Genomic DNA, 22,452 nt, shown 5'->3' on the forward strand with positions numbered 1-22,452 from the left:
GGTATGCTATTCTAATAGATATAAGTCCCACATATACAAACCAAATTAATATAAAAAAAAACTCTCAAAATTACAGCCAGGATAAGTCATGCAGAATGTTCCTTACCTTCTCCACTGTCCTCCAGTCAAGAAGGCCTACCTCCGTCCAATTCTTGTGTCAGGAATATTAGCTAAGTGTGTCATAGTACCTTTACTTAGATAGTGCTGAGTCCAACATCTTAGAGATTTCTGTGAAACCCAGTGATTTTCTCAGTCCTCAGAGCTAATGGCTGTTGAGAGCTGTTCTCTTAACAGCTCTCACCCCGATTTTCAAATAACATCTTCTTTTGTATCCTTAATGACCTATTAATTTCTTACCACAGGATTAGTCCTAGGTTGTCAACACCAGCAGGTCTAAATTTAATACGGTGTTGGTATCTAGGGCCTGGTTTCAATTAATTGGCTGAATTCAAAAACCTGTTGTCTTGATAAACTGTACTCGATAACTGTATGGCTTTCTGATATAATATTTCAATTCCAAGAACTCTCTGTGCATCTGCGGGTACCTGCAAACTTTTTTTAATCTCCAAGCCGACAAAAAGCATATCATCTTTTAAAGGGACCACACACCCTTCCCTCCTAACATTTTACAAACAAATGTTAACGTCCTCCCTTTCAATCCACAAGTATGAGACCAACTTCGCAATACATCATTCAATGAGATCAAAGCTGATCTGCCTTTGATCCATATCGCTTAACTTATTTTTTATTCATTTGTGAGATGTGGGCGTCGCTGGCTGGCCAGCATTTCTTGCCCATCCCTAGTTGCCCTTGAGAGGTGGTGGTGAGATGCCTTCTTGAACAATGCTATTTGGAAGGAAATTCCAGCATTTTAACCCAGTGACAATGAAGGAATGGCAATATATTTCCAAGTCAGGATGGTGAGTAGCTTGAAGGGGAACTTGAAGATCGTGGTATTTCCATGTAGCGGCTGTCCTTGTCCTCCTACATGGAAGTGGTTGTGGGTTTGGAAGGTGCTGTCTGAAGATCTTTGGTGAATTTCTGCAGTGCATCTTGCAGATAGTATACACTGTTGCTATTGAGCATTCAGTGGTGAAGGCAGTGGATGCTTGTGGATGTAGTACCAATCAAGTGGGCTGCTTTGTCCTGGATGGTGTTAAGCTTTTAAGAGTCGTGGGGCTGCACTCATCCAGGCAAGTGGGGAGTATTCCATCATACTCCTGACTTGTGCCTTGTAGATAGTGGACACGCTTTGAGGAGTCAGGATGTGAGTTACTCACCACAGTTCCTAGATTCTGACATCCTCTTGTAGCCACTGTGCTTATGTGGTGAGTCCAGTGAGTTTCTTGACAATGGCAACCCCCAGGATACTGAAAGTGGGGGATTCAGTGATGGTAACGCAGTGGAATGCCAAGGGACAGTGGTTAGATTGTCTTGTATTTATAATGGCTATAGCCTGGCATTTGTGTCACGCAAATGTCACTTGTCAGCCGAAGCCTGGACATTGTCCAGATCTTGCTGCATTTGAACATGGACTGCTTCAGTATCTGAGGAATTGTGAATGGTGTCAAACGTTGTGCAATTATCGGTGAACATCCCCACTTCTGACCTTATGATGGAGGGAAGGTCATTGATGGTGCAGCTGAAGATGGTTGGGCCGAGGACACTGCCCTGAGGAACTTCTACAGAGATGTCCTGAAGCTGAGATGATAGGCCTCCAACAACCATGACCATATTCCTACCTGTCAGGTGTGATTCCAACCACATCTTTGCTTAACAAGAATTTATCTATCTCAGATTTAAAATTAACAACCGATCCAGCATCCACTGTCACTTGTGGAAGAAAGTTCGAAACCTACACCATATTTATATGTAGAAGTACTTCCTAATACCTCTCCTCAATAGTTTGGCCTAATTCTCAGACTATGTTCCCTGGTTCAAGAATCTCCAACCAGTGGAAATAGTTATCTTTACCTAGCCTGTCTTTTCCTGTAAATGTCTTGAAGACTTCAATCAGATCATCATAAACCTTCTAAATTCTAGAGAAAATAGGCCTATTTTGTATAATTTCTCGTTTATAAATTAACCCCTGAAGTCTGGGTATCATTCTTGAACATTTGTCTGTCCCTAATTGTTCTTGAGAAAGCACTGCATAAAACAAATTACTTGCTATTGTCATGATTCCAGCTAACGGTAATACTGGATAAGTCAGATTATGAAAACTGACTTAAAAGAACGTAAGATTTATTTTTGCATGTTGGTTACTATGATGGCCCATCATTGAGCATATTCACACAAGGCTGTCAATTTAGTTTTAACAAAAGAACAGATGACATGACAATTTGTAAAGAACTTACCATAAACATAAAATGAAAGCATCAATAATTCTCTCTCCAATATAATTTACAAACACTCAGACCCAGTGAAGTGTCACTTGTATTTTCATTGTAAACTTTCTTACTGAACTGACAAGGTTGCAAACTTTTTTATTTCAAAATTTTCTACATATCCACTAGATGTGATGCTTCCCATTATTTTCCATCCAAGAAACACAAAGACAGACTAACCCACTGACTTTGGCCATTTTGAGAGTGCTAAAACAGCTTAGGATTTCTTTACAGTTCTTATGGCCTCAATACATCTACAAACTCAAAATTGCTCTTCTGCTGGAATGAATGTGTCTTCCAAACACAATCTGCTTGTAGCCTCAGGTCAACTGTTTCTTTGTGCCTGGGTCTTAAAAACTCAAAAAGCAGCCATTATTTCAATAAGTAGCTTATTAGCCATTTAGCTTAAGTCACATGATTTCTTGGAAAGGCTGCCTTTAGCTTAATGTTTCAAATAATTCTATGATCCTTAAAAAAACTGACCTTCACAGCACTGAAAATCAAACATCCATTTATTCCAAATGAAGAAGCAAGTTCCCAAACAATAATCACATAATATAAACTTTCATTACACTATATTTTTTATAAAACAGTTAAGTCCACCACATTGCTGTGGATTTGGAGTCACATGTAGGACAAACCAGTTAAGGAAGGCAGATTTCGTTCCCTAAAGTGCATTATTGCTTTCATGGTCATCATTACGAATAACAAGCTTTCTTGATTCCAGTTTTATAGTTAATCAGTTTAACATAACTCCCCAGCTGCCATGGTGGGATTTGAACTCATGTCTTCAGATTTTTAAAAGAATGTAATGCGGTTCTACCGAAACATCAAAGGAAATACAGCATCAGATGACCATAAACTTCATCTAAAAAGTAAGAGACTCTTAAAGGAGGGTAGTGGTGTTAGAAATATTTGTGCTTCTCCCAGAAACAGATAACTGCTTTTCTCTTTTCCCAACAGTTTTATCAGGACTTAATTCTACTTTCTTCATTCCCATTAGACAGAACAATCCTATATTAGGTTGGCAATGATCAGCATCTTTACAACTTCCAACTAAAAGCATAAACAGAGATAATAGGAACTGCAGATGCTGGAGAATTCCAAGATAATAAAATGTGAGGCTGGATGAACACAGCAGACCAAGCAGCATCTCAGGAGCACAAAAGCTGACGTTTCGGGCCTAGACCCTTCATGTGCTCTCTGATGAAGGGTCTAAGCCCGAAACGTCAGCTTTTGTGCTCCTGAGATGCTGCTTGGCCTGCTGTGTTCAACCAGCCTCACATTTTATTATCTTAAAAGCATAAACAGTCTTTGTTTGTTTTGGCATTCCTGATGGAATGATCAAAGTACATTAGGCTTCTTGTTCACGAATTTTGCATGGATTTAAATAATTTATTTTGGATAAGAAACGATGAGGAATTTCCTGGTTGCAGAGTCAGTCAACGTTTTTATACTAAGATCCTAAAGAGCAAATAAACTCCTCTCTGTCAAATATAACTCCAACTATATCAGATCAAAATTTTATTTTGAATTCTATGGCATTAGATAAATTACTTTTTCCTAGAGTTGCCTACCTCTTTCTGGGGATTTTGGAGAGATTAGTAAAATCAGTTAACATAATATACATTACCCCATAATTAACATCCCTTTAAAAATTTGTAGAGAACTTTTAAGACCTGGCATGAATGACTTTGCATCACATATAAACAACATTAGATGGTCATTGCAAATCTTTAAAGCCATTTCCTTCAATGTCCCAAAGGAATTCAAAAAATAATATTACTGCTATATCAAGTGCAAATGAGGAACATAAAAAATACAACATAGAACACCACAGTGCAGTACAGGCCCTTTGGCCCTTGATGTTGCGCTGACCTGTGAAACCAAACTGAAGCCCATCTAACCTACACTATTCCATTATTAGCCATATATTTATTCAATGACCATTTAAATGCCCTTAAACTTGGCGAATCTACTACTATTGCAGGCAGGGCAGTCCACGCCCTTACTACTCTCTGAGTAAACAGCCTACCTCTGACATCTGTCTTATATCTATCACCCCACAATTTAAAGCTATGTCCCCTTGTGCTAGCCATCTCCATCAAAGGAAAGAGGCTCTCACTGTCCACCCTATCTAATCATCTGACCATCTTTTGTGTCTCTATTAGGTCACCTAATAGAGACCACTCTAGGATTAATAAAATATTCCTGAAGTGGGTACCACACTGTACAACCCATTCAACAGCAATAACTATCTCCAAATATCCCTTCATCAAAACCTTGAGTGCTGCTACTGACCAAAATCACAACTGGACCAGTCATTTAAGTACTGTGGCTATGACAGCAAGCATAGAATGGGATATTCTACAGTGAATAACTGTATTTCCTGATTCTCCAAAGCCTGTCCACAATCTACAAAGCACAGATAAGCATAATCACACATAAACATATGAGGTTGGAGCAATAACGCATCTTGTGGCACATGGGTAGTGTCCCTATTGCTGAGCCAGGAGACCTGGGTTCAAGTCCCACCTAATTCAAGAGTTGTCTCATAACATCCCTGAACAGGGCGATTGAAAATATCTGCAGTTCAGCAGTGGATCTTGTGACGCTATGGTAATGTCCCTACCACTGAGCCAAGAGGCCCAGATTCAAGTTCCAGCTGCACAGAGACGTGCAATAACATTTCTGAACAAAAACTGAAATTGCTGGAAAAGCTCAGCAGGCCTGAAGAAAAAAAATCATTTTGGGTCCAGTAGCCCTTTCTCAGAACTGATGGTAGCTGGGAAAAGGTCAGTTTATGTGCGGAAAATAGGAAGGGGGATGGGGTAGGGACTAAATGATAGGATAGAGCCGAAAGAGAGAGAAGAACAGTTGGATAGACAAAATAATCGATAATGATCTGGCGAGAAGGGTGAATAGCTGTTAATGGGGACTGTTAGTGACTGACAGTAGGTAATGTGTAATGGCAGGCTATGTGATAACAAGGCCTGGTGTGTGGGTTTGGGGACTAGGAGAGTTTAGGCCTTAAAATTATTGAACTCGATATTGAGTCTGGAGGGCTGCACAGTCCCCAAGCAGAAAATGAGGTGTTGTTCTTCTACTTTGCGTTGAGCTTCGCTGAAACACTGCAGCAAGCCAGGTGCACAGATTATGGCCAGGGAAAAGGGTAGAGTGTTGAAGTGGCAGGCAACAAGTAGCTCAGGGTCTTTTTTGCGAGTAGAACATTGATACTCTGTGAAATGGTCACCAAGTCTATGCTTCATTTCCCCAATGTAGAGGAGACAACACTGAGTGCAGCAAATGCAGGAGACTGGATTGTGGGAAGTATAGGTGAAGTGTTGCTTCACCTAGAAGGTATGCTTGGGCCTTTGGATAGTGGGAAGGGAGCGGTGAATGGGCAGGTTCCAAGGGAAGATGCCATGGGGGTATTGGGGTTGTAGGAAGAGTGGAACAGGGTTCCCGGAGGATATGGTCCCTACAGTAGCCGGACAAGGGAGGGGAGGGGAATATGGTGATGGTGGCATCTTGTTGAAGTGGCAGAAATGGTGTCTGTTAATCTTCTGGATGTGAAGGATCCTAGGCAAGTAGAAGGGGAACCCTATCGCTGACACTCAAGGGAAAAGACGGGTTGAGGTAGAAGTGCAGGAGATGGTTCAAACCCAGTTGAGGGCCCTCTAGACAACAATGCTGGGGAATCCTCGATTAAGGAAGAAAGTGGACATTTCAGAGTCTCACTTGTTGAAGTTGGCCTCATCTGAACATATGCGACAGAGCCGGAGGAACTGCGAGAATGGAATGGAGTCTTCACAGGAAGCAGGGTGTGAGGATGTATAATCCAGGTAACAGTGCTAGTCAGTGGGTTTGTAGTGGATATTAATCCACAGAAATGGAAACAGAGATGTTGAGGATGTAAAGGGAGGAGTCAGAAATCGACCAGGTGAAAGTGAGGGCAAGGTGGAAATCGGAAGCGAAATTTATGAACTTTTCCAATTTTGGATGAGAGAGAGAAGCAGCACTGATGATATCTTTGATATGTCAGATAAAGAGTTCTGGGTGAGGGCCAAAATGGGACCGGCACAAAATTCCAAATACCCCACAAAGAGATAGGCATAACTGGGGGCCCATGCGAGTACCCATGGTCACCCCTCTGGCCTGAGGAAAATGAGATGAATTAAAAGAGAAGCTGCTGAGGGTGGAGGTAGGCTCAGCCAAGCAGAGGAGGGTGGTCGTGGGTGGGGGCTGTTCCAGTGTTTGCTCCAGGAAGAAGTGGAGAGCCCTAATGCCTCATAGTGAGGAATGGACATGTAAGAGGATTGTACGTCCAAGGTAAAGAGAAGGTGGCTGGAAGCTGCAAACTGGAAGTTTTGAAACCAGCATAAAGCATCAGAGGAATCATGGATGTACGTGGACAGGGGTTGGGCCGGGGAGAGAAGACTGAGTCAAGGTGGGAAAAGATGAGTTCTGTGGGGCAGGAGCAGGCTGAAACAATGGGTCTGCCTCGACAGTCATATTTATGGGTTTTTGAAAGGAGGTAGAAACTAGCTGAGCGGGGCTGGGGGACTATCAGCTTGGAGACAGTGAGTGGCTGGTAACCACATGAAATGAGGTTAGTTACATTGTTGATACAATGGCCTGATGTGACATGGAGGGTTCATGGTCCAGGGGAAGATAGGAGGAGGTATCTGAGAGCTGGCGCTCAGCCTCTGCAATGTAGAAGTCAGTATGCCAGACTACAACAGCACCACCCTTATCAACAGGCTTAATAACAAAGTCAGGGTTAGTTCTAAGTGCACAGAGTACAGTCAGTTCAGAGGGAGAAAGGCTGGATTTGGTCAAAGCGTTATCACATAGCCTGCCATTACACACTACCTGTTGATGGTCATTAACAATTCACATTAACAAATATTCACCCTCCTAACCAGATTGTTATCAACTCCTTTGTCTATCTAAGTGCTCTTCTCTCTCTTTCGGCTCTTTCCTATCATTTACTCCCTACTCCTCCCTATTTTCTACATATAAACTAATATTCTCCCAGCTACCATTAGTTCTGAGGAAGGGTCACCAAACCCAAAATTTTAACTCTGATTTTTTCCTTCACAGATGCTGCCAGACCTCCTGAGCTTTACCAGCAACTTCTGATTTTGCCCCTGATTTACAGCGTCCACAGTTCTTTCAGTTTTTATTTAAGATTTCTGAACACATTGATTTAAAATATAAACTGAAGCTGGAGCAGGTGAGGGTTCTTGTGTCACAGTGGTAGTGTCCCTACCTTTGAGCAGGAGGCTCAGGTTCAAGTCCCACCTGCTCCAAAAATGTATTACAATACATCTAAACAGTTTCTTTAAAAATATTGGAATTAGGAGCCTGCAACATCACTCAACAACATCTTGGTTGATCTGATCTGTCCTCATTCCTGCCTATCCTGATAGCCTTACAATCACTTGCTTATCAAGAATCTATCTTCCAGTGGCTTAACAATATTCAGGCATTCTGCTTCCAGTACCATTTGACGAAGGCATTTTCAAATTTGAGGGGTGTGTCCTGGTGTCATATTTATCAGTAGCTCAGTGATTAAAGAGAGTATCAGATACAATGCGCAGTTAGAGTCGGTGAGCGCAGAAGATGCAGCGTGAGGCAACCACAAAGTCTCGATACCTTTCGGTAATACTGGGTAAGTGATAATATTTGGTAAGTGATGGCAAGTGTATCATCCTTAACCTTTCAATACGACAGTTCTCAATTGACAAGGCATCAACGCAAACTAAATATTAAACTGAACTTTCACGAAGGTTTAATCGAGAAAGTCGGTATGAGAAAGGTGTGGTTTCAAGTTGAACAGCTACTGTGGATCTAAGTCTGAAGCCTTCCTACTTTCCCAGACACACAGACTAATGTTCTGTAAGTGAAATTTGGATTCAATTTTTTTTAAAAATGGAATTAAAAACTAGCCTAATGATGACCATATACCCACTGCTGATTGTCATAAGAATTAATTTGGTTCATTCATGTCCTTTAGGAAAGGAAATCAGTTGTCCTTACCTGGCCTGGCGTACATATACTCCAGTGCGCCTGCAAAATGGCTGACTCTTGTTCGCCTCTGAAATGGTCCTAGAAAATCATTCAGTTCAAGGGCAACTAGAGGTGGGCAACAGAGACCAGCCTTGCCAGTGAGGTCCATGTCCGTACAGAGATTGTGTGCTTCAGTTGAAGGCCTTATGTAGGTTTAAGTCTGAGACTTGCTGTGTTCCTATTAGAGACAACGAAGAGAAAAAGGCATGAGATAGAACATCAGGCATGATCTGTTTGAATGATGACACACGTCTGATTTACCAAGAGCCTGCTCCTCCTCCTATTTCCTTCGGCGGATTAACAAACCTCCTTCTGATGTTCTGTGAAAGGGTCCTTGGATGATCTATTGAAGCAAAATATTGCCGATGCCAGAAATATGAAACAAAAGCAGAAAATGTTACAAATGTTTTTATGATTGGAAAATGTAATGTCATTTTTATGATTGGGAAATGCAAGTTGTGCAACAGCAATGACTAGGAATCATTTAACCCTCCTTACTGATGGAAAATAGACCCTTGTGGAGAAGTATTCGTAAAGACAGTCCTCCTGCATGAATACTGGAATGTAGACGGTGCCAGTAAAATTAGGAACATCTAAACCTAACGGAGTTTCCAGTCTTCTGGAATATTGCTGGGGTTTCCAGGGATTAAAGAATGGCCTCCCAAATACTGCTGCTGGTAATAGCCAGGACGAATAAAAGGAAATCAAAAAATTGTACATCACTGCTTTTATTTTTGTTTTGCATAGATTTATTTAGTAGTCACAGAAATACTTCAGTTTGAGGAGGAAGTGTGAGAGAAAAGGGCTGTTTGTTTGGGTGTAGCAGTTGAAAGCAGGAGGTCATGTGTTGGAACCTCCATGAATATGTCCAATTAGAGATGGTGACCCTCGTGCCCAAGAGATGAAAAGGCAACAGAAGGAGCAAATGAGATTTTAAAAATCAATCAAAGTTTCACTGGCTGAGTTTCTGTACTATCCTCTAGACTGTTCTTGGCTTTTGGTTCTATTGTTCCGACGTTACTCATGCCTTTGATTCAGCCAGACTTTGGCAACAGTTTGCCCTGCAGAGAGGGACATTCCCTGATGGGTCGAGAGAAACATTTTCTTGTCATTGCAATTGGAAAGCTGCAGGTTTACAAACAGAAGCATGCACACATCTTCAGCACAGGATTGGGAATTGAATTAGTACCTAAAAGAATAGGCATCTCATTGTTGAATTTGCAAGCGTCAATTCTTCTGCCTTTTTTAATTACTTATTGCTGAATTGTGTGCATCACTAACAACGCAATATTTATCGCTCATACCTACCTGCCATTGAGAAGGTAGTAGTGAGCTGTCATATGGAACTATGTAGTCCATGTGGCACAGGGACACTCACAGTGCACCCACAGATCTTCCAGGATTCTGACCCAGTGATAGTGAAGAAACAGCTGATATAGTTCCAAGTCAGGATGATCTGTGGTTTGGAGGACAACCTGTACATTGTCACATTCAGAAGCTTTGTCTTTCTTGTTGGTTAAGCTTGCAGGCTTGGAACATGCTGTCAAAGGAGGTTTCGATAATTCTTGCAGTGTATCTTGTGAATGGCACACATACTGCCACTACCGTGCACTGGCAATAGATTCAGTGATGCTAATACCATTGGATTTCAAGGGAAAATGGTTAGATTTTCTCTTATTTGAAGTGATCATGTGCCTGTGTGAATGGTTCTTGACACCTATCAGATCAAGACCGCAGAATATATTCTTTATTAATGTCTATCTGAGCTGTGATCCATCTCATGAACTAAATTCTGGTGGAGTCTCCTTTATAAAACTGAAATGAAGAACCTATTTAACTTAGTTGCCACACCATGACTGACTTGTATACTTGAATGGACACACCTATCCTTCAACAATATTCATAAAACCTGAATATTGACAGAAAAGGCTTTACATTAAAATAAATTAACTGTACCTGTGTTTTCTTTCCAGTAATGTACTGTAGTCACCACTGGAATCACTTTTCAATCACAGTCCAAACCAGTCTTGACCAGAGTGAACCTTGCAACGGTGAGTTAATGTGTGGAAGAAATGAACCTTGATGGGAAATGGAGACTGTCTTGACACTAATGGACCATAGATTTCCTTATCTCTCTCGCAGGCAGATTCTACATTTTAGCTCTGGTACAATCCCTGTCTACTGTGATTCTGTTTTCATGTCTCATGCTATTTGAAGTGTTGCTAGTTTCAATTATCAGCTTAATGATGGAAAATGTGGCTTATTTAGTACAATGTAGTGACCCATGTCCTAGCCACTCCTCAAATTTAAACTGTATTTCTTGACCGTCTTTTATGTGATAATACAGTGTGGATCAGGAGGAGCACAGCAGGCCAGGCAGCATCAGAGGTGTAGGAAAGTTGACGTTTTGGGTCAGGACCATTCTTCAGAAATCTATGTGAGATGTTTACCAAAGCCCCATTTATTTTCTCAGTGTGACGTTAAAATAGAATCCAATGGCACCATTCTGAAGAAGAGTTATCCACAGTATGAGAACAAATGCTTTATTCGTCAATTCTTCAATCACCATCAATAAACAGACGATGTTCTCATTAACACTTCACTATTTGTAGGACCTTGTTGTACAGAAAGTGCCTCCTGAGCAGAAAGTGCCTCCTTAACAGTTGGAAATCTGTTAGCCTTAAATAAACTTAACAACCCAGGTTGACAGCCCTGTGGTAAAGGAATCCAGAGAGTCAGTACACTCTGAAAGAAAGAAATGTTTCCTCATCTCTACCTTAAACAGGCAACTCCTCACTCTAAGGTCATGCCTTCTGTTCTAGACTCTCCCACAATAAGAAACAGTATATCTGGCTATACCCTGTCAAGCCCCTAAGCCCATTGCTAAATTTCCTTTATCAAGGTGGTGAACTGCCATCTCAAACCTTTGCCATCCATGTGGTGTAGGTACACCTCTAATGGTGTCAGAGAGGGAATTCCATGAATTAGGTTAAACAGACCAGGGAGGACCAGGAGTCTCTATCATAATACTTGGTCCGGGCTTCCCTCACTTGAGCAAGCCTGAGAAGAATTTTCCAGTAGTTTCATTGGGAATGTGGTGAGAGAAATGAGAAGCATCCAATTAAGTGTTTGGGTCATCATGCATGTGGAACCATAGTTATGGACAAGCACATGTTCCTATCTCTCAATTTGGTTCTCATGCTATGAAAGCAATGTGCACTTTAATTACAGAGATGGTAGGGAATTGCCGATGCTGGAGAATCTGAGATAACACGGTGTGAAGCTGAATGAACACTGCAGGCCAAGCAACATCATAGGAGCAGAGAAGCTTGACGTTTCAGGTCGGGACCTTCTGAAGAAGGGTCCCGACCCGAAATGTCAAGCTTTCCTGCTCCTCTGATGCAGCTTGGCCTGTTATGTTCATCCAGCTTCACACTGTGTTATCTGCACTTTAATTACACACTGCTTTCTGAAGGAAAGCACCGTGACATACGACATCATCTGGTATGATTATACTTGTGGTGTGTGTCTTGTTAAAAGTTGAGGCAATTTTCTCTTGGGCTCCAGAATTACAGTATAATGAGCAATCTAACATTAATGTGTTCAGTTTCTGTTGCAGTTGGACCTGAAGATCATTTTGAACCCTCAGAGCAAAATAATGGAAACAACTCAATTCAAGTAAGTTCTAAATTGGTCACAGTTTTGTAAGCAACTTCAGTGCTCAAAATCTGTATTGAGTTAGTGCATCTTACCAGAACCAGCTATACAATGTTGAATTGCGCAGAATTACAGAGTGAGGCCACTGGTCCCAACTGGAGTATTCCAACACTTATACTTCACATATGTCTTCTCCCACCCTTTACATTTAATGCTAATTGCAGGTCCCTGTACTCCTCTAATCCCATGTATTTGCTGAGCTTTCTCTGAAATGTATCTATATTATTTGCCTCTCTACTGTAACAAGTTAGCTTCTCAGCATCTTCAGGTTACTACAACTTGCTTCAGTGCAACTGCATGTCAGGGAGGAGGCAATATCAGCCAGAATTCCTGCTCTGGACTCCTAATGTAATGACTACTTCAAATGAGTGCCTATATAAATGAATTAAGGGAAGAATTAGATGTGTTGAAGGTCAAATGTAAAGAATACTTAGTTGGGTACAACACTGGAGACCCAGGAGATTGTATTCCAAAATAAGTCAATGAGTTGGTGGTCATTGGTGAAGTGAATCACCATGTACACTGAACAGACAATCACACTGAAGTATTCTCAGACAGCAAAATCTATAAATAGAAAGCATTTGATGTCCTTCACTTTTAACTTAAATGTTCATTCTAATAATAATTAGATAATACAAATTACTTTTTTAAAAAAGGCAGGTCGAAAATAATGCAAGGTATTCTATATACTGCGGCCATTCTTGAGTGGAAGGAATGTGTTTCGTTTATATGCCAGTTGCTTACCAATGTGACTGCTGGTGTTCTTTAATTTATTAATAAAAATATATTTGCCACACCCTAGATCAGTTATAATTCCATTGGAATCTTAGACAACATTCCCAAGCCAGGTGGGAACACAGTATGAAATGTGTCAATGAATGAAAAGAATACACATGCAAGTACAAGAAACACACAATGATCTGTCTGCTAAAAGGATCAACCAAAGATAGGGAAACTATGGCACAAGCCCAAGGGTGAGAGCTTCATAGTCTGATTAACCTAAATCGAAGTTAATGAGGACTGCAGATGAATCTATGTTGAACAGAACTGGGGAATATTTGCTCGTGGTGGAAGGATCAAAAACCAGTGAGAGTTCATATAGATGGCCTGATAGAGAATTAACGAGCTCTGTTCAGGATGCCTCGTGGCGCAGTGAGTACCCACCTCTAAGCCAGAAGCTTAGTTCAGAAATTTGACTCCTTCTCCAAGATTTGACAGCAATAGAAGATGCATTTGTGGTATGGTCAAAAAAGGTTGATTGTCAGTCTGTAAATCTTTCTGATATATCTGAAGCAGGCTGTAATAGTGGAAGGGTATCTTGGTCAGCAAGAATTATGTGGTAGTTGCAGTATAGTGACCTCTTCAAATTAAAAAAGTCCAAATGCAGATTCTTGCCACGGGCTCTGTGGCAAGTGACCTCACGTTTTGAGGGATTGCTGGACAAAGAAAGAACTCTCTATAGCAAATACAATGCTTTGTGTTATGATCTATGGCAATTTATATAAATGATTTGAATGTGAACATAGGAGGTATGGTTCGTAAGCTTGCAGTTGACACCAAAATCAGAGGCGTAGTGGACAGCGTAGAAGACAATGGGATCTTTATCAAACGGGCCAATTGGCCCAGGAGTGGCAGATGGAGTTTAATTTAGATAAATGTGAAGTGTTCCATTTAAGAAAGGCAAATCAGGGCAGAAAATTTAATGGCAAAGTTCTGGGGAGTGCTGCTGAACAAACAGATCTTGGAGTGCTAGTTCACAGTTCCTTGAAAGTGAGTCGCAAGTAGATAGGATAGTGAAGAAGGCGTTTGGTATGCTTTATTGATCAGTGCATTGAGTATAGGAGTCGGGAGGTCATATTGCTGTTGTGCAGGACATTGGTTAGGCTGCTTTTGGAATACTATGTGCAGTTCTGGTCTCCCTGCTATAAGAAGGATATTGTGAAACTTGAAAGGGTCAGAAAATATTTACAAGGTTGCCTGACTTGGAGGGTTTGGGCTAAAGGGTGAGGCTGAATAGGCTGGGGCTATTTTCCATGGAGTGTGGGAGGTTGAAGGATTACCTTATAGAGGTTTATGAAATCATCAGAGGCATAGATAGGGTAAATAACAAAAGTCTTTTCCCTTGTGGGTGGGGAGTCCAAAACTGGAGAACACAGGTTTAAAGTGAGAGGCAAAAGATTTAAAGGGACCTAACAGGCAACTTTTTCACACAGAGAGTGGTGTGTGTATGTAACAAGCTGCCAGAGGAAGTGGTGGAGGGTGATAGAATAGGAATATTTAAAAGGCATCTGGATGAGTATATGAACAGGGATATGGGCCAAATGCTGGAAAATGTGACTAGATTAATTTATGATATCTGGTCGGCATGGACAAGTTGGGCAGAAGAGTCTGTTTCTGTGCTGTACAACTGCAAATGATGTGGGCAAGATATGTATAGGGAAATTCTTCCAGGAAAATTGACTAATCTGGAACTGAATAAAATCCTATGGAAATTAGGGTGGATCGGATGCAGTCGATATACTACCTCAGAGGAGTTTTAAAGGAAGTGATTGTGCAGGAGAATGTTACACAGTGGGTGGGAGTTGTAACGTAGTCTGAAAAGCTGATGAATTATTTTGCATTGCAAATGAATTTCTGAATGTTTGCTATTCATGACACAGCAAACTGAAAGTAACTGTTAGTATTAATTCATAGAAGGAAACATTGTCATTTCCTGGTTTGCAATTTGAACTGATTAGGAATAAATCAAAAACAGGCTGGTTGATTAATTTATCAAGTTTCAAAACCAATTTGCTCTGAATGGCCACTACATACAAATCGTAATGCAAATAATGTGAGTAGTGCTTTCGCGTGAAACTTGGAATTATCATGAAAATGTTTGCTCAGAAATTAGTACTCTGCTGGCAACTCCTCTGCTTCAAACTAATACCTTAGAATTACTTAAATCTTTCTCATGGGGCCTTGAGTCTTTTGGCTCATCTGAAAGACATAAACAACACTGCAGCACTTCAATGTTCAAGTCTCTAATGAGTAACACTTATGAGTGACACTCTTATGAGTGACGCTGAAAATCCTATAATCTGAGTAATGGTTGACAGGTACTCCAAAGCAGGGAATGGTGTCAGATTCCCTCTCTAAAGGATGTACGTTACTTCATCCTCAACTTCAGCTCTGCATCCCATGGTCAATCAATCCTGTGCCCCAACCCCATCCTACTCAGCATCCTCATCGGGGCCTGCGGACCCAAACTTACCTAGGCTTCTCGGAACAGAGGACCTCAGGACAGGCTCCTCTTTCAACCCTCAAGAGGGACAGAAATCCTGCGTCTAACCTCTTAATGCTGATCCCAATTTTTAATGCCTGTGGGACAGCTGTCAGAATGGCAAGTGAGTTTACCCTGACTTCTAAACTTGGTGGGGGATTCCTGTTTGGGGACTATAGTATCCGATAAAATCCAACCTGTTGAGTTGTGGAGTCAATGTGGCACATAATCATGAAGTCATAGAGTCATTTAATAGGACCATTCAGCCCACCAAGTCAATGTTAGCTCTTTGTAGTGAATTCCACTCGAACCACAAAGCCTTGCAAGTTTATCCCCTTTGAGCACTCATTCAATTTCTATTCAAAATCATTGACTGTGCCCACTTCCACCACACTCACTGGCAGAGAGGCCATGGTCAGTACCATGTGCTACAAAAAAATCACGCTGCTTCACAATCCCCTGCATCGTTTTCCCAAAATTTAAAATTACAGCTCTGTAATCCTCGCAGGATCAGATAATGGGAACAGCTTTTCTTTGTTTCTCATTTAAATCTGAAGTAGAACCTCATCAAATCTCCCCTCAATTTCCTTTGCTCCAGGAAGGATAACACTTCTCCAAACTGTAACAAATCCCTCATTCCTGAAATTATCCTGGTAAACCTCTCCAGGGCTTCACGAGTTTCTCAAAGTGCAGTGAGCCAAACTAGTTGTAATAATTAAGTCATGATGTAAGCAGAGTATTATAAAGATTCATACCTTACTGTAAAACTGATTGGTTTCCTATCTGAAACTTGTGTCAACAGGACCCTGATATCCTGGAAAGTATTGTGGAAGACATTATAGCCAGGGGTATTTTTGCCTCAGATCAGCTAAAAAATGAATCCAAAATGTTGAGACGGGCTATGGAAATTGCTGGGCTGAACACTTGTGCCAAACTGTGCAGCTACAGACTCTCAACAACTTATTTCGGTAACTCAATGAAAGTGTATTTAACATGACTCGTAATCTCTGGCAGTGTTCACATGAGTCAAAGTGCACGTTCATTCATCAGGACTGTTTAAGTAGCACTTAAAACATTCACATTTAAAATGTCATACACAAAAGCTCGAACTCTGGGTGAGCCTGCAATGAAGAGAATAATGTGGGAAGCATGTTTAGGGAGATAGTCACACATGGCAGGTTAGGAGCTGAGGGGCTGACAGAGCAATCCAGGATAACCTGGCTGACAATATAGCAGTACCCATAACAATCCCACTCACTAACAAGTCTTCTATTTTGGCTCCTGGTGAGGGGATAGCTCCTGAGAGGAGCGCAGTCACGGCCAAGTAGATGGCACCATTGGTGGCATAGCAGATCGAGAAGCAGGGAGGAATAAGAGCAGAACAGCAATAATGAAAGGGGATTCAATAGTTAGGGGAACAGACAGGCATTACTGTGGCCAATGAGGTGACTCTGGGGTGGTAGGCTGCTGCTTGACACCAGGGACACAGCAGCTGCGAGACATTCAGCTGGTGGAGAGTGAATGGCTGAAGTCATGGTCCACATTAACATCAGTGATATAGATAAGAGACGAGGTTGTGAAAGCAGATTTTAGGGAGTTAGGAAAGAATTTTAAAAGCAGGACCTCAAAAGTAACAACGTGAGGATTGCTCCCAATGCCACATGCGTTAGAATATAGGTATGGGAGGATTAAGCGATTGAACACATAGCTGAAAAATTAATTTAGGAGGGAAGTCATCATGCTTCTGAGGCATTGGGACCAGTTTTGGAGCAAGATAGATGTGTTACACCTTAGCAAGACTAGGACTAAAACTCTATGCAGTAAGATTTGTTACTATTGTTAAGAGTGTTTAAACTAGATTGACAGAGATGGCTCCTAACAGCAGTTTCAAATTGGATAAAAGTAAAACTTGTATGAAGTAGAGAAGCTGTAAAAAAATTAGAAGACAAATGAAGAAAAGGCAAGCATCAGATTGGTTCGAAGTTGAGCGCACTCTACCTGGCCTGTCACAGAATTCACACCAAGGTAGATGATTTGCAGGCAGAAATAGATATAATTTAGCTGTCATTACAGAGATGTAACCAAGACTTCGAGCTTAATTTTCAAGTACATACTTTATTTTGATGTAGGAAGGCTAAATAAAGTCACCACAGTCCCAGAAGACTATAAGGCTGCTCTCTCTTTAGAAACTGGTGGTGGCTTAACTTGAGGGTCACCATGTGTCAGGCAAGGGGTAAGGTTAGGAAAGTGGGGCATTCCTGGTAACATCAGCCTGTATGGGAATTGAACCCATGCTGCTAGTATCACTCTGCATCACAAACCAGCTGGTCAGCCAGCTGAAAGGCTAAGTGAAAGGGAAACAGAGTAGGTGGTGGTTTTAATAAGGGATGATATAATTAGTTCGACAGGATCTTAGGTTGAAAGAACTTGATGGAGAAAATATTTGGCTTGATTAACAAACATCAAGGGGCAGAAAATGTTATTCAGAATTGTGTACAGACCACAAACTATGGCGATAATGTTGGGCACAGTGTAAATCAGGAACTTAGAGGTGCATGTAACATAGGTAATTCAATACCAGTGGGCAACTTCATTTTACATCTTGACTGAGTGAACCAAATCAGCACTAATGTTGTGGAAAATGGATTCCTAACGCATTACGAGTTGAGTTTCTGGTATCGTGCTTTGCAGAACGAACTAGGGAACAGGCTGTTTTGGGTTCAGTGTTGAGTAATGAGAAAGAGCCAATAACCAAGCTGTAAAAGAGTCTTTGCTTACATCCAGAATTTTGGTTATTTTCCTATCTTAGAACTTGAAGTTCAAGTTATTAGATTCAATGCCGATCAAAACATCAGAACAGCAACACTATCAGCACACCAAAACCTTGTGGAGATTCCCTTGGAAATGGAAAACAGTCAACAAGGTTTTGGTAAACTTTTCTCTTATTCAATGTATATATTTATGAACTTAAAAGTCTCATCTGAACTCGTCTGTAGCAAATCATGATCACAAATGACCAGAAAATTTACCAGACCAGCTGTATAAATATTATGGCCACAAATCAGATTAGAGGCTAAGAACCTTGCAATGAGTAACTTACTTCCTCATTTCCCCTCCTTGAAGCCTCTCCACCAGATGTTGATCAAGGCTGAAGTTAGGAATGTGTGGGATTACTTTCCATTTAACTGAATGAATGCAGCTCCGATAACACACAAAAAACTCCAAATCCCTCCAGGACAAAGCAGCCACTTGATTAGGACCCCATGCACCACGCTCCATATTCATTCCCTCCACCAAGTGGCAGCAGCAGCTCACCAAAGATCCTCCAACAGCACCTTCCAAACCAATGGTGTCTATCACCTAGAAAGACAAAGAGAGTATTCACATGGGAACATCAACACCTGCAAGTACCCCTCCAAGACACACAGCATTCCTACTTGGAATTACAATAGAAGTCCGATAGAAAATGGATCAATATAACCTTGAATCTGCTTTATCATGGCAGTCTTGTGGCTCCCAAATGAGGTAAATCTTACCTACGTTCTCCCCCTCAGCACGACTCCCTGTTCCATACTTTGTGGTCCTAACTTTCTGCCTCTCAACATCCGTCCCGGACCAATTCAACACCACTCCCATCCGCGGCCCTCACCAACCCCAGAGACCCAAACCAAATACATTCCTTCCCACCCTCTCAACTCAATTTTCCCAAGCCCACAAAGTCACCTTGTCTCACTTACTTACATTACTCACTTACCTTCTTCCATAAAATTTCACATTTATCTTTTTCCAACTTAGAGTGCATCTTTAGAATAACAATGATCTAAATGTTTGCATAATTTACGTAGTGATGAACAATGTTCTTTTAATACAAATTTGTTGGCGATAATGTTTTGATATTTCGTGATAGCTACAGGAATTGTTCATGAAATAAATAGCAAAACAATAGATGTTGGCCTAGCCAGTGATGCCCACATCCTGTGACTGTATTAAAAAGAATGAATGAATTTTTTTGGAGTCTAGAAGACCAAGAGATGATGATCTTTCAAGCTGCTCCCCCTGCCTGGAGAATCTGAACTCAAGCCACAGTCTCAAGGTTCACCAGTTACGGCTGAGATGAGAGGAAAGCCCTTTACTAGTGAATTGTGAGTCTTTGGAATTCTCTACCAGGGAGTTGAGAATGCTCCTCTGTTACAGAAACACAGCAATATATAATGAAGGAGTGGGCCATGAGGCCCATCATGCCAGCTTCACCATTCAATATGATCATGGCTTATCACCAACTCATCCAACCCTGTTTTCACTTCCTTCCATACCTTTTGATCCCTCTAAGTCCTAAGAACTATATCTACAGCTTTCCTGAAAGTCTTCAATATTTTGGCCTCAACAGTTTCCTGTGGCAGAGAATTCCAGAGGCTCACACTCTCTAGGTAAAGAAATTACTCCTCATCTCCATCGTAAATAGCCAACACCTTATCCTTAGACTGTAACTCCTGGTTTTGGATTCCCCAGTCATCAAAACATCCTTCCTGCATATACCCGGTCTAGTCCTGTTAGAATTTTATTGGTTTCCATGAGGTTCCCCTCCCTACTCTTCTAAACTCTGGTGAATTTACAGGCATAGAGCACGGAAACTGACCCTTTAGTCCAACTCGTCCATGCTGACCAGATAACCTAAAAAATCCAGTTCCATTTGCCAGCATTTGGCCCAAATCCCTTTAAACCCTTCCTATTCATATACCTGTCCAGATGCCTTTTAAATGTTGTATACACTAGCCTCCACCACTTCCTCTGGCAGCTCATTCCATGCTTGCGCTACCATCTGTGCGAAAATGTTGTTCTTTGGGTCCCTTTTAAACCTTTCCCCTCTAACTTAAACCTATGCTGTTTTGTTTTGGACTCCCCTACCACCATGGGAAAAAGACCTTGACTATTCACCCAATCCATGCCCCTCATGATTTTATAAACCTCTATAAGATCACACCTAAGCCTCTCACGCTCCATGGAATATAGCTCCAGCCTATTCAGCCTCTCCCTGTAGCTCAAACCCTCCAACCCTGCGACATTCTTGAAACTTTTTTCTGAATCCTTTCAAGTTCAACAACACCTTTTGCACAGCAGAGAGACCAGAATTGAATACAGTATTCCAAAAGTGATCTAATCAATATCCTGTACAATTACAAGATGACATCCCAACTCAATGCATTAACCAAAAAAGGCAGGAGTACCAAATGCCTTCTTCAATATCCTGTCTACCTGCAATTCCACTTTCAAGGAATCATGAATCTGAACCCAGGTCCCTTTGTTCAGTAGCACTCCACAGGGCCCTACCATTAAGTGTATAAGCCCTGCCCTGATTTGCAACACTTCACATTTATCTAAATTAAGCTCCATCTGTCACTCTTCGGCCCACTGGCCCATCTGATCAAGGTTTTGCCTCTCTCCATATATCAGTCCTGTTATCCTATTCAAAATTGAGATTGGTAGATTTTTGTATCTGAAGGGAATTAAGTGATATAGGGATAGTGTTGGAAAGTGGATTTCAAGTAGATCTTCAATCATTATTTGACTGAACGTTTGAGCAGACTTGATGCTAAATGGTCAATTGCTGTTCCTACTTTTCTATGCACTGTTAAAATGTCTGAAGTATTACATTACCAACAGATCTCGTTGCTTTGGCCTTCCTCTCATACAACAGCACTAATCTTAATGACATACATCTGGACATGAAAAACCTAAAGAAACCAGGGATCACAGTAATCTCTGATGTAGTAACAGCCATAAAAAGGGCAAAAAACTTAAGGAAGCCCTCTGAACCAATCCATTTTATCTTCCAAAATGATCAGGTTTGTTAAGTTATATTTTTCTTGCAAAAGGTGTTTAATTGATATGTACAGCTTGATGATTCAACAGGATGGTTGATAGCAATAATCTACAGGAGCATTATCAGATACTACCGTTGAACTAAGACCTACTCTGCTTTCAATTACATGAGCACAGATAACAGCTGATAGTTTATAAATAAAAAAATTACATTTATGTGGCACCCTTTAGAATCTCAATCATCTCCTTTCCAATTTTTGAAGTGTATTCATTATTGCAATGTAGAAAATACAGCCACTAATTTGCACACCCACTAAGAGCAAAGCAAAAGCCAGATAATATGTTTCAGTGTTGTTAGTTAGTTAGTTATTAGCTATAATACTTGACATTGATAGCCACCATATCTTTTACATTCACCTGAGTGGGAAGCCAGGATTCTGGGTTAAATATCTCATCCAAGACATGACATCTCAGTACAGAACATCCTCAGTACAATGCTGAAGTGGCAACCTAAAGTACTTGCTTTCAGTGTCTCAAGTAATTGTGAATGCAATACTCTCTCACTCAGAGACATAGTAAGCTACATTTCAACTAGCACCACCGCAAAGTAAAGCTACAACAGCTCATTTGGATCAATGTACATAATTATAGTACGAGTGAGGCAGTGCTGGAGCAGGTGCTAAGTGTATAATGTACGGCTAAAAGGGGCCTTGTGGCTCAGTACTAGTGTCCCTACTTCTAACCAAGAGGACCAGGTTCAAGTTCCACCTGTTCCAGAGGTGTGTAATAATATTTCTGAACAATTTGATTAGAAACTATACAAATTGTACAAGTCAGCACAGTGGCTGACTCATAAAATAATAAGCAGGAAAAGGAAGCAATTTATAAGGCTGTGAGACATTAAGGAACTGGGATGATATTAGCATAACGCTGTTATAGGCTCAACTACAATCATCCCGTTATGAAGAAATGGTCTAGAAATCTAGAAATCCAGAGGCTCGGGTTAATGTTGTAGGGACATGGGTTCCAATGTCACCATAGCACCTGGTGGATTATAATTTAAATTCAATCAATAAAATCTGCAGTTGAAAGCTAGAAACAGCAATGGTGACTGAAAGTATCATCGATTGTTATAAAACCTATTTGGTACACTAATGCCCCAAACAGAAACAGATCTGCCACCTTACTTGG

General features: G+C 41.0%; 1 protein-coding gene across 6 annotated transcripts in view; it reads left to right on the forward strand.

Annotated features, from left to right (window-relative positions):
- The first annotated feature begins 7,991 nt into the window (after positions 1-7,991).
- LOC125447593 (adhesion G protein-coupled receptor E3-like) overlaps positions 7,992-22,452 on the forward strand; it is a 32,559-nt gene continuing 18,098 nt past the window's right edge. For 2 of the 6 annotated variants that reach the window (XM_048522123.2, XM_059639884.1), the window contains exons 1-6: positions 7,992-8,064; positions 10,436-10,513; positions 12,070-12,140; positions 16,244-16,409; positions 18,251-18,370; positions 21,103-21,284. In XM_048522123.2, the coding sequence (XP_048378080.2) occupies positions 8,016-8,064; positions 10,436-10,513; positions 12,070-12,140; positions 16,244-16,409; positions 18,251-18,370; positions 21,103-21,284 (666 nt within the window). In that variant the 5' untranslated portion in view covers positions 7,992-8,015. Of the gene's footprint in view, positions 8,065-8,253; positions 8,292-10,435; positions 10,514-12,069; positions 12,141-16,243; positions 16,410-18,250; positions 18,371-21,102; positions 21,285-22,452 lie in introns of those variants that run through there. The other 4 variants (XM_048522124.2, XM_048522125.2, XM_048522127.2 and 1 more) reach the window with 4 other exon arrangements.

Source organism: Stegostoma tigrinum, chromosome 35 (genome assembly GCF_030684315.1).
Source record: "Stegostoma tigrinum isolate sSteTig4 chromosome 35, sSteTig4.hap1, whole genome shotgun sequence".
Classification (NCBI taxonomy): domain Eukaryota; kingdom Metazoa; phylum Chordata; class Chondrichthyes; order Orectolobiformes; family Stegostomatidae; genus Stegostoma; species Stegostoma tigrinum.